The 13,043-nt window shown below is 39.7% G+C and overlaps 1 protein-coding gene across 2 annotated transcripts in view; it reads left to right on the top strand.

Annotated features, from left to right (window-relative positions):
- Window positions 1-10,214, top strand: part of GAN (gigaxonin) — a 53,625-nt gene extending 43,411 nt beyond the window's left edge. Inside the window, exons 10-12 of one of the 2 annotated variants that reach the window (XM_023752581.1) lie at window positions 7,308-7,417; window positions 7,505-7,731; window positions 9,319-10,214. In XM_023752581.1, coding sequence (XP_023608349.1) covers window positions 7,308-7,417; window positions 7,505-7,686 — 292 coding nt within the window. In that variant the 3' untranslated portion in view covers window positions 7,687-7,731; window positions 9,319-10,214. Of the gene's footprint in view, window positions 1-7,307; window positions 7,418-7,504 lie in introns of both variants that reach the window. The other variant, XM_006087044.3, reaches the window with a different exon arrangement.
- Window positions 10,215-13,043: the final 2,829 nt, after the last annotated feature.

The raw sequence follows: 13,043 nt of genomic DNA, 5'->3' as shown, positions 1-13,043 counted from the left end.
TTCTTAACATTTTTTCTCTAGTTTATTGTTAGAATACAGTTTATTGTTAGAATATGTGTTAATTGATGGATTATGTTATCAGTAAGGCTTCTGGTTAACAGTAGGCTATTAGTAGTTAATTTTGGGGAGAGACAGAAGTTATACACAGATTTTCATCCACAGGGGATGGTGTGGAGGTCAGTTTATATAGAATTCTTACTTGTTCAGATGACACTAAACACATTTGTACCTCTAAGCACCGTGTATTAACTCATTCAACTCATTTAATCTTCACAACAACCCTCTGCGTTATAGGTACTCTTTTTGCTCCTTTTATTATTTGTGAGGAAACCAAAACACACAGAAGTTAGGTATCTGCCCAAAGACACACGGATAGCCCGTGGCAGAGCTTGCATTTGAACTCAGATATTTTGGCCCCAGAGTCAGCCTTCTCAGCTCCCATACTATCTTGCTAAACATAGGCTTTCCCATAAAAATCTATAGAAATAAAGTAACATTTTTTATTCCTTAAAAGAGCAGATGTTTCCAAGTATGTTATATTTGCATTCTCTGGAAACTGTTGCCAGATGAACAATCTGTATAAAATCGGATTTATTGTTTTTAGATAATCTCTTGTCTTTCCTGCCTTTGTTCCCTATTTTTAGGTTAAAACTTTCCTGGAAAAATGCCATATCTTATTATTTTCTGTGTTTCTGACTAAAAAACAAACTGAAAGAGAGCAAAGAAATTGCCATAAGTTAAACCCAGTCATAGGAACGACTTTGTCAGAATGACAGTGTCTCTACTCCTGTTCCTTATGCCCCCATTCTTTTACTAATGCTACCACCTCCCCGTTGTCCATACTCAAAAAGGTCCTCTTTGATCTCATCAGCTGTCAAGTCTTATCTTCTTGTTTAAACTCTAATATGTTTTACATGCACCCCACCTTTATTTCTCTGCTCCTTCTTCAAGGCATCCGCTTTCCTCTGTGCACGTCATTAGCCCCTAACCCTAACCCGTCTTCTCTAATCATCTCACCCACTTGTGCTTCTGAAGGAGTAATGTCACTCTGATCTATCGTCTCCTGCGGAAGTCTTCCTGTTTCTCCACTGCTTACCAAATCGAGCTAACCATGTTCAGCACCAGGACAGGCCTGTAGTCCCTCCAGCACCCTCTGTTGACAAAGCCTACCACTGCGTTTATCTTTCCCAGGAACCAGCTGTTGATGGTCATTTCTCCACCGTGTGTTTTCATTCCATTGGCTTCTGCTTCTGTCTATATTGTTCCTTTCCTTTTACTTAGGGTTTATTGTGCTCCTCCTTTCCTAGCTTCTTCAGGTAGAGTTTTTCATTTTTTTAATTTCTCTGCTGAAACCTCCTGTGTTTCATCATAAGCACATTTTCCTCTCCCTTACTGAGCAGAGTCATGGTAGCTGCGTTCAAGTCCCTGCCTGATAGATAATCTCAACATCTGAGTCATCGCAGAGTTGGCGTCTGTTGATTATTTATTCCCTTGAGAATGAGTTATTTTTCTGGCTCTTCTTTTGTTGAGTAATTTTGAATTGCATCCTGGACGCTGTGAACTGAACATTGTCGAGGCCCTGAGGACTCTTATGTTGCTTTAGAGTGCTCTGAGATCTTCAGCAGGCAGTGGACTTGGTTAGATTCAGACTGCAGGCTGTCACATCCACAGCGGGCGGCCGCTCATAGTCTATCCTTCAAGCCTTAGTCACAAGCATTCATGGTTCTGGGGTCAAAGACTTGAGAATTGAGTGCCCATAAATTTAGGGGTTCTTCTCTACCTCTCATCTTTCAGAGATTCCCCTTCCCCCCCAACACACACACACACACACACACACACACACACACACACTTTAGTGATTCTGGTTGCTCTGTCTACCCCGATTCCAATGGCCAGAAAGATGGCAGTGTTTTCTCTCGGAGTTTCAGCTGCCCCAAGCCACTGCCCTCCGGTAAAGCTACCAAGGAATGGAAATACTCCACGTGAGATGCCTGTTCAATTTTCAGCGTCTGCCCCAACTCTGCCTGCTTTTGTTCACACTCCAGGCCCTCAGGCAGTTGTTTGTTGTATTTTGTCCAGAGCCTGTAGCTGTTCCTTGCAGGAGGTTCAGCTTGTTAAGAGTTCCTTCCTGACCGGCCAGCGTGGCTCAGTGGTTGAGCATGGACCTATGAACGAGGAGGTCACGGTTCAATTCCTGGTCAGGGCACATGCCCGGTTTGCAGGCTTGGTCCCCCGTGTGGGGCATGCAGGAAGCAGCCAGTCAATGATTCTCTCTCATCAATGTTTCTCTCTCTCGCTCTCCCTTTCTCTCTGAAATAAATAAAAATATGTTTATAAAAAAAAAGTTCCTTCCTCCCTAAAAGCAGAAACCTCACTAAAGCTTCCTCTTTCCTTCCTTTTTTTTTGTTTTGTTGATCTTCACCCAAGGATATTTTTTCTTTTGATTTTTAGAGAGAGTGGAAGGAAGGGAGGGAGTGAGGGAGAGAAAGAGAGAGAGAGAGAGAGAGAGAGAGAGAAGAAAAACATTGATGTGAGAAAGACACATCAATTGGTTGGCTCCCACATGCACGCTTGCTTACTGGGGTGAGGATCAAACCTGCAACCCAGGTATGTTCCCTTGACTAGGAATCGAACCCGAGACCCTTCCTTTGGTGCATGGGCTAACACTCTAACCACGGAACCACACCAGCCAGGATTCCCTCTTTCCTTCTCTCTCCTGAGTTGATTTCCCCTTCTTCCCCCATCCCTCCTTCCTTCTCTCCTCTCCTTGACTGTTTCCCCTCCTGCTCTCCTCTCTCTGAAGCTTGCTGCTATTGAGCCCTGCTGTATTTTGAAGTGTTGTTCTAAGGGAGCATTCTTAATCCTGAGTTACCAGCAGACTCATCATTATAGCCTCCATGTCTAATAAGCCTGTGTTTAAAAACCTTGTAACTAAAGGCGTAACATTGCCTTGGCCATTATAAAAATCTACTACTACTTAACGGTGCCCGCTATGCACTAGACACTATGCAAAGTGCTTTATGTTGGCAATTTCATTTCATCCTCTCAACCGTCACTTGAGGTTGGTGATGGTGTCTGGTATCCCTAACTTTAAAGATGACAGAACAAGACTGGGTTAGCTAAATTGTCCCAAGTCAACGAGGTGATAGGTGGTAGAAAAAGAAATGGAAAACCATATGCCTTTTATATCAACAAAGCAACAGCAAATACGTGCTCCAGTTTTCATGTTAGTTTTAGTTAATTTGAAGCCTCAGCACTATATAAAATAGATCACCTAACCGTGGTCGGCAAACTGTGGCTCGAGAGCCACATGCGGCTCTTTGGCCCCTTGAGTGTGGCTTTTCCACAAAATACCATGTGCGGGCGCACGTACAGTGTGATTGAAACTTCGTGGCCCATGCGCAGAAGTCGGTTTTCAGCCTGGGCGAGTCTATTTTGAAGAAGTATTGTTGATATTTGGCTCTATTGACTAATGAGTTTGCCGACCACTGACCTAGGATGACTTTTCTGAAACCCAGGAAGTCTGACTTAGAGATCTGCTTTTGGTACATCATCCACATAGACCAGTTTCTTCAGCATTACTTATTCCAGAGAAGGATTGTGTTAAGTTTTCAACTCTATAAAATTACTCCAAAACATTGTATCCTGATGTGCTTTTTCTGCAGATAATGTAGTCATAATTTCTTAATTTAGAAGTGACATTGACCTGCTAAGCACACATGGTCTTTTAATGGGTTTGTTCAGAAAAGTTGTGTGTGTGTCTCCTCTGGGATTGGCCCTGCGGTGCGTTTCAGCGGCTGACAACGCATAGGGATTTTCTTCAGCTTGTTTGATTCAGAGCCTGGGAAAAAAATTAAATGTCGGGGTTTAGATATTTATGTTTAGCCCTAAAGACAAAAAATGTGAATAAGCCAGTTAGTTATTGTAGTTTGACATTTCAAACTTTTTCTTTCAAAGGCCTATTCAGGTCCCTGTTTCCACTTTTCAGTGAAAGCTGTTAGATTTTTCACCTTTCCTATTAACTGTTCCCAGTCCCAGCCAACTATTGGATACTAGTCAACATTCAGGTGTTAGATGATTCAATGGTAGATGAAGTATTTAGAAATATGGCAGCTCTTATTAGCTTTGCTTCTGACTTGTATAGGATCTTGGACAAATCATTTGCTTTCATGTTTCCTGAAATTCAAAATTATGGAAGTTACTTTTTTATAACAATCTTGGAATAGTATTCATTGAAATAAAGGTGCTGTTTGCAGTGAGATAGTTTTGCATTTTTATTTAGCATCGAGATGCTCTCAACTACACCTCTGGCTTATTAGACACTTCATAGAGAGTTAGAGATAACAGGAGCAATGCCCGTGCATCTGTATGCTCCAGCAATGGGTGTCGGCCTGGACTTCAGTGATTCTCAATGGTTTAGAGACATTTCCAAGGTCTGACTAATATCTACTCTGACCAGGTTGTGCTTTAGCTATAAAAGGGAAATTGGTTAGATTACCATGAGTGAGCATCATTATTCAGCAGTCTAGTTTTGTGTGTGTGTAAGCAAAAAAAAAAAAACACACACACACACAAAAACACCCAAACTTTTATTTTGGAATAATTTTAGACTTGTAGAAAAATTGCAAAAATAGAGTTCCCATAAGCTACTCACCCATCTTTTTCTTACGTTAACATCTTACATAAATACAGTTCAGATCTAAAAATCAGGGTATTAACATTGGTATATTATTAAGTAAACTACAGACTTTATTTGAATTTGACCAGCTTGTCTCCTGCTGTCTTTTTCCCTCTGCTCCAGAATCCAGCTCAGGGTCTGACAGTACACTTGGTTGTTGCATTTCTTTAGTCTTCTTTCATGTATGACAGTTCCCCGGTCTTCCTGGTCTTTCACAATACTCTTGAAGATTATTGGTCAGATTTTTAAAGGATGTCTCTTAATTTGGGTTTGTCTAATGATATCTTGTGATTTGGCTGTAGTTAGGCATTTGGGGGCAGGAATACCACAGTAGTGGTGCCATGTCCTTCTCTGCACCACGTCAGGTAGAATATGATGTCAATATGTCGTGTTACTGCACGGCTGGTGTGGCTCACGGTTGCACATCCACCAAGAACCAGGAGGTCATGGTTCGATTCCTAGTCAGGGCACATGTCCAGGTTGTGGACTTGATCCCCAGTAAGGGGCGTGCAGAGGCAGCCTTATCAATGATTCTCTCTCATCATCAATGTTTCTATCTCTCTCTCCCTCTCCCTGCCTCTCTGAAATCAATAAAAAAAATTTTTTTTAAATATGTTGTATTACTGTGATGCTAACCTTGATTACTTGCTTAAAATGGTGTCTGTTGGGTTTCTCCACTATGAAGTTGCTATTTTTCCCTTTATAATTAATAAATATCTTGGAAGAGAGAATTTATGAATATGCATGCATTGTTTTTCCTCAAACTCTCACCACTAATTTAGCACCCATCAGTGGACTAGCCTGCAATAGTTATTCCTGTGGTGTTTGCCTATGGTGATTTTTCTATTACTCTCATTTTTTCTACATTTATTAACTGGAATTCCCTAAAGAAGACCTGTCCCTTCTCCCTATTTTTTAATGTATTCAATTATTTATATCAGTATGGATGCATTGGTGTTTATTTTATTCTGAGTTATAAATCTGATACGAGCCTTATTTGGTTGCGCAGTTTGTTCCAGCTCTGGCCATTGGGAATCGGCCCCCGGGTCCCTCTGACACACCCCATCCTTACTTAAGCACTTCCTCTCTGCCAGCACAGGATGCTCCAGGCTCATCTTGTATTTTCTGTCTCAGCTGTGGAACCAACCACTTCTTCAGGGAGCCCCAAATCCTTTTAGTGGTTATTAAATTGATTTTCAACAGAAGTGCTAAGGCCATTTAGAGAGGAAAGAAACATCTTTTCAGCTAATGATGCTGGAACAACTAGATACATATACAAAAAATAAAAAGAACCATGCCTCTTTCTTACCTCATACTATACACAAAAATTGACTTGAAATGTATCATAAGGCCTAAATGTAAAAGTTGGCACCATGAAATTTCCAGAAAAGAGCACAGGAGGAAAATATTTGCAGCCTTGGAGTAGGCAGAGATTTCCTAGAAGGACACAGAAAGCATGACCTATAACAGAAAAAAAGGATGAACTGGAATGCATCAAAATGGAAACTTCTGTTCTTCAAAAGGCTCCATTAAGAAAATGACGGCAGTCTACATGCCGAGAAGAATTTTTGTGATATATGTATCTAACAAAGGACTTGTGTCCACAAACATAAAGAATATTAAAGTCAATAGGAGACAGAAAACCCAATTTTAGCATATCTTTGAGCAGACATTTCACAAAAGAAGATATAAAATGGCCATTAAACACATGCAGAGATGTTCAACGTCATTAGTCTGCAGAGCAGCGCATACCACTAACACAGATAAAATGACAAAGACTGGCGGTAATGCCAAGCAGACGGACTTCTTACACGTTGCTAACCGGAATGCAAAGTGGCACAACACACTGGAAAATAGTGAGGCATTTTTTTTATCAAGTGAAATATACTTTTAACCATATAACCAGTCAAGTTCATAACATAGGCTCACAAAAGATTTGCACTCTTAATGTCCAAAATGGCATTATTGCAATAACCAAAATTAGACACTACCCAAATGAGCATTAGCAGGTGAATGTGTAAACACATGCTGGCATGTCCATATAATGGAATACTACTTGGAAATGAAAATAAATTAGTAATGCAGGCGACACATGGGTGAATCTCAGAAACATTGTGCCGAGCAAAGGGACCAGATTGAAAAGTGCATATTCTTTATGATTCAATATATATGACATTCTAGGACAGGCAAAACTAATATCTAGAGTAACAAAACAAATCACTGGTGTCCTGGCCAGGTGGCTCAGTTGGTGGAGTGTTGTCCCATACACCAAAAAATTGCAGGTTTGATTCCCGATAAGGGCACATACCAAGGTTGCAGGTTCATTCGCCGGTCAGGTGCGTACGGGAGGCACCTGATCGATGTTTCTCTCACATCGATGTTTCTCTTTCTCCCTCTCCCTTCCTCTCTCTCTAAGATCAATAAAAGCATATCCTCAGGTGAGGATTAAAAATAAAGAAGTAAAATAAAATAAAAAGAAAGCAAATCAGTGGTGGAGTGTTGGGTTGAGATGTACTGGTGTGATGCCTAGTACTGTGGGAGGCTCACCAAGTTTTATTGTCGCTGGAGTCTTCCTAGATGTGTGGTCATCCTTTGATGTCCTTAATCTTGTCCGTCTGTTTGTTTTCAGGTGGATCTATCTTAATGACCAGAATTTATGCATCCCCGCCAGTTCCTCTTTTGTTTATGGAGCTGTACCCATAGGAGCCAGTATTTATGTTATTGGAGATCTTGACACAGGTAAGAATGTGACGGTGATTTTTGTCAGGACTGTTTCCTAGTGATTCTGAGGCATGTTCTCTCATCGCTGCTTATTCTGTGGTTTAGGTACCAATTACGACTACGTGCGTGAGTTTAAAAGGAGCACAGGAACCTGGCACCACACTAAACCACTCCTTCCATCTGACCTCCGCCGCACGGGGTGTGCAGCCTTACGTATTGCAAATTGCAAGCTTTTCCGCCTGCAGCTTCAGCAAGGCTTATTCCGTATCCGTGTTCATTCACCTTGAAGAGGAAGCAGAGCCGAAGCAGAGCTCCTGACCAAGCACCATAAGGTGGCTCTATGCGAGGGGGACAGAGATGGCAGCCAAACCTTGCTCTGCGTGCCGGGCTTTGTGTGGTAACTCTGGTGGTTTTATAATGCTTAGACGCTTGAGCTTCAGCTCTTGTTTGGGAGAACATGTAACTGTTGACAAACTGCCTGGGAGGAATTAGTTCCTCCAGTTAGGTGTGTCTATAGACAAATGGAGGCTAGTCAGTGTCAAAAGGAAGAGGGAAGTGAGAATTGGCATAATGGAAAATACTAAAGTTAAAATACTAAGGTGCATTTTCCCTGAAGGGAACTCGTATCTGACTGCTGTGTACCTGGCTTTGGTAAACAAACAAACAAAAATCCATATATGCAAATCAACATACCCAAAATACCAAGACTGCTCTCTTCTGCACTTGGAAGGAAATATTATGCCTAACCCTGCCCAACAAATTAAGGATTGTGCCTAAAATGTTAGATTGTACTGTATGCCAGCTAGTCTCCATTTACTATTAGTATTCTGTGCTGAGAATATTTTTTAAACTATATTATGATGAATTGAAACTAAGATAAAATTTGTTTGGTGACATTCTATCTTAGTAATGTAAAGACTCAATAAATGAGTGAGTCAAGTTGCAGCCCTCATGTGACTTTAAAGGAAGTTGCTAAAATCTGTGTTAATTTAGATTAAGGTACGTCATGCCATACTTTCTGGGTGGTACTGGTGGAGTTGGGAAGGGTCTCAGCAGTGCCACTCGTCCTTCAGTTCATCAGAACCGTTTTCTAAATCGGAGGCCGTTAGAGAGTAGGAGATTTTATAAAAGAAAGGCCTGAGTCAGACAAATGAGAAAGGTCCGCTGTGACTACAAAAACATACAAAAAAAACTGTCCAGGCAAAATATAAAGGGATCAAAACTTTTTTTAAAAAATCTGTCTGAAAGCACACACAGTCTTGTTTACTACTGTTTAGGATTTGAAAACTTGTCTTAGAATGCGAACATGTGTTCAGAATCTAGTCTTTGTAGTAGAATTTTCTCAATGCCGTTCACTAGTAAGAGTTTTAGACAAATTATGATAAAGTTTGGCTGGTAGAATACACTACCTCAACCTAATTTCATTCTGTTCATAGTAGAGCAAATTCATCTTTTCCTCCTTTCCTATCTCTCACTCCCATGCCACTCTACCCACTTCCTATGGGGGGAACGTCTGTCATTAGTAGCATTTATCTTTAAAGATATTTTGTTTCCCATTCAAATTATACCACCTTAGTGTGAAATCAGGGACTTCAAAGTGCTTGATTGCTTCATCATTTGAATTTTATGCAATATCAGGTTTCTAGTCAATTGAATATAGAATGCTTCATTTTTAATTGTTTTCTACAGCTTTTTTCTCTCTCTTAGAATATGGCTCTATGCATAGCATTTTGTCATAAAGATTAATGTATAAATGTATCTATCCTCTGGTTGCAAATTTGAGACCAGGAATTTTTTTAGGAAACTGCTATATGGAATGTTTGTATGTTGTTAACATGCATATGAAATGTCGCTTGTGTTTTCCCACCATGACAGAAATAAGAGTGAGAGTTTTTGTTGTTGTTTTTAATACCCATTAGAAGTCAACACAATGCTATCAAAGTTGCTGAAAGGAGCCTTGCCTGTGGGGGTTCTAAAGAATGTTGTGTGTGGCTCATTTACTCTCCATTCTGGCAGAAGAGTTGGTAAAAGAAGGTATGAGGTTTTCATATTCTGTGTCAGGGCACGAGGCCAGGTTTGCCACACATTTATGTAACAGTCAAATTCAATCTGTAAATCAAAGCCGGTCTTTTTTCTTTGTGTTGTGTACCAGTCAGCTGTCCGCACACTTTCCCAAGGATACTTTGGATATTTATTAATCAAAGCAAGCTCCATGGCCACTGCAAAGAAAGAAAACTTGCTTTTTACAATTAGGTATCAGTTTTAGAAAAGATAAATTGCTGAAAAAATGAATTTGCTTTGGTAAAATATCTTGTACAGAACACAACTTTGACATTCAGAAGCTGCAGATGAGGTACATTACAGTGGTAATTGATATCTTATTAAAGCCATGACAATCAGCAGTTCTCTCTTTTTTTAAAATTTCTGAAGTTTAAAATTCTTCCCGGTCTATGCCAGGCCTTTCCAAGGAGACAGTTCATTGTCCAGGCGTGAATGGGTCCCGGATGCAATATTGTCAGTGCCTGCATGACTTGGTCAATTCATTTTATAAAGTATTTTTTTAAATTCAGTTTGATGACACTATTGCTGCAGAAATTAGGGAATGTTTTATAAAATAAACTTGCCACATAATATGGGATGCAACAACTAACAAAAGCTGTTAAGTGCCAAACTGTTTTTTACTATATATAAATATAAAAATATTATGTTGGAGTGTAGGGATGTATTTAACTTTATTATGTTCCAAAATTAACCATGACTTTTTTTGTAAATTACAGTTATTTCAGTATTGTGAAATAAATTTTAACTTATTTCATGCAGGTTTGTGTTTTAACATTCCACTTATGACTTGAAACATCTTTTCTTGATAAATTTTTGATACTTCTTTTTCCATAAGGCACTTTTACCAGGAGTATGTTGGAATTGGCGGCTAAGGATAGATCTTAAAATTTTAAATATAATATCTTTGGGGGAAGTGCAATTTATTTTCATTATCCCACCAAACAGAAGGAAAGTTGTCTCAGGTTAGAATAAGTGAATATTTAAAGGATCTCTCCTATGCTACAGTCAAAAGTAGATTTGTTTGTTTATTTGTTTAACACATCCAAATGCAGATTTTTTCAAATATTTTTAAGTGTTTAATTTACATTGAAGTTTTGTGTGATTTTTTTTTTTTTGTGATAGTACTTATATCCTGTGAGAGGAAAAGTGTGAGAAGAGAGATGAGAGAGTGAGAGAGAGAGAGAGAGAGAGTGTGTGTGTGTGTGTGTGTGTTACGTGACTTGGTAAGTCTGTTTGTGTATGTTTCCTTTGAAAATTGTAGTCCAGACTACATATATTACTGTCTCCTGGTGCTTCAGATAAATTCTGAGCCTGTGGCCCTTCAGTTTATACTACTGTGTTACACTCATGTTGAGTGTAAATATTGATACATTTGTAGTTTTACTTGGTGTTTGCATTTCTTTTCTTTAGTGGGATTAAAAACAATGTTTACCAACTAGTAGTTGGTATGCTAAAGATTTGGCCTAAGAAATTTCTAAATTCATTGTGTATTTCATTAATTCGTTATTTCAGTAGGCTTTTTTCAAACTATAACAACCAAAAAGGGACATTTGGGGGATGTTGGACGGTGTATTGTCTGTATTGAAGTGTTCTATTATATTGCACTACCACTTTAATATGGCACTTTCTTCAGTGGTGCTTTAGAAGTGCCTTTTTAATCATAAGTGTGGGGGGTTCCCTAGGTGATGTACAGGAAATACATTCTTTATGCTGACATGGTAAAAATAGGGCTGTCTTTGCTATGGCACCTCAGTTACTCATGGCAGTGAGTTAGGTTTTTAGAGAAATACGTTAGCTGCCTTGGTTCATTGGGGTTCCATTTGAAGCGTTCCTACTTCAGCGTACCAAACCAAGATCCCAAAATGTTTTTCAGGGACCACTAAAAACACTGCAGTATTACCTTCCAGAATGTTGGCTTTCTTGGTTCAAGAGGAGGCCTCCTGTGGTCAGATGAAGACATTTGATTATCTGGGGAGAGAATAAGATGCACTTCACTGCACATTGCATCGATTTAAAGAGTGCTGGGACCTCCTTAAAAAGCACCTGGTGGAAGGGAAGGGCGAGGTTGTCCTTGTTCAGTGGCTGCCCCTCGAGCCTCCGAGCCTTGGAGGAGGCTCTGATTAGTGCAGAAAAGCCTGCTCTGGGTTTTTTCAACAAATTATTGAGCACCTGCTAACAATTCTGCTTGGATTTCTGGGAAGCAGAAGAGTGAGGCAGATGTGGCACTGCCCTTCCTCTGAATTGTAAGGTCCTGTGGGCAGGGCCGTCCCTTAATCATCTGCGAATCCCAGTGCGTGCACACAGTTGGCAGTCAGTAAATTTTGATGGGTGAATATAGAATGCTGTGATCAAAGTGATGTTCTTCACCGGATGGAAAAGTACCCTCCGAGAGTGACTTAAAATTTTTCTGGGTTTTAAATGCAAAAGTTTGTGCACAGATGGCTGGCCTTATAAAGTGGGAAACTAGCACAGAATAAAAAACGCAAAGTGCCTGACATGTGACGCACAACTCTATGGTCTCCACTTGTTCTGTAGGATTTTCGAGACCTCTGCTTGTCATACCTGATAACGCTTATCCTAGTGGCTACTGAGTTATATTTACTGCTCTTTATATGGGACTCTTTGATCCTGGCATCTGTGTGAAGGGGTGGTGCTCCCCACTGGACAGAGAGCAGTCCAGGGCCCAGTGGGTGCAGCTTCACTCCACTGCAGAGCAGCAGAATCCAGGCCTTGGGATGATCATTTCATTCCTCAGCCTAGTAGACTATCACTTACCTTTCTAGGCCGACAAAGATGTTTATAAACATATCATAACCATGAAACCCCCAACCATATTTTTTGCAAGTTGCACAGATATAAGATGAAAGATCTTAGGTTTTCTTTATCAGTTAGCTATAGGAAATTTCAGAATTTACTAAAAGAAGTAATGTGTTTGAAAGAGAAGCTACTTTTGCGTTAAAGAGCTGAATCTTCGTTTATACTTCTCTTTCTTGCCACATGTAATCAATAAGGGACAAGAAATTGTGTTTTAGAATGTTGAGAAAAGCATTTCGCTAGTTTGTTAGTAACCCCTGAAGTATTCTTTCTGGCCAGCTCAGAAATTACAGAAATGTGTGGTGTAAGGTGAGGAATAGCCCCCTTGCCCGTATTTGAGAACATGAACTCTGGTGAGAGTTGTCCTGCCTGTTGGCAGTGAAGTCTCAGTAGTATTGACCTATAGATTTTTTTTTTCAAGCCAGCTGACATCTTTTAAAAATGTTTGTATTTTTCAGAAGGAACTCTTGTTATTTTCATTTTAAACTTACCAACTTTGTCTCGTTGCAAAAATCCCATTTCTGTGACCTCTGAGGCGCTCAGTTATGACTATATTCTTTAAGAAAGGTTGTTCTTTCTTAATTCTGTCATTACAAGTTATCTAAGGGATTGGATCTTTAAATTCTATCTCTTTTAAATATCTAATAACAAAGTTTTAGATAATCAAATACCTAAAACAGTGTTGCATAATTATCTAGTGAGAAATGTCTCTTGCCTTCTCTCTCTCTCTTTTTTAATCCTCACCTGACGATATGTTTCCATTGATTTT

Source organism: Myotis lucifugus, unplaced genomic scaffold, assembly GCF_000147115.1.
Source record: "Myotis lucifugus unplaced genomic scaffold, Myoluc2.0 scaffold_35, whole genome shotgun sequence".
Lineage (NCBI taxonomy): Eukaryota > Metazoa > Chordata > Mammalia > Chiroptera > Vespertilionidae > Myotis > Myotis lucifugus.
The sequence above is the reverse complement of the archived record's forward strand: the minus strand, read 5'-3'. Positions and strand labels throughout refer to the sequence as shown.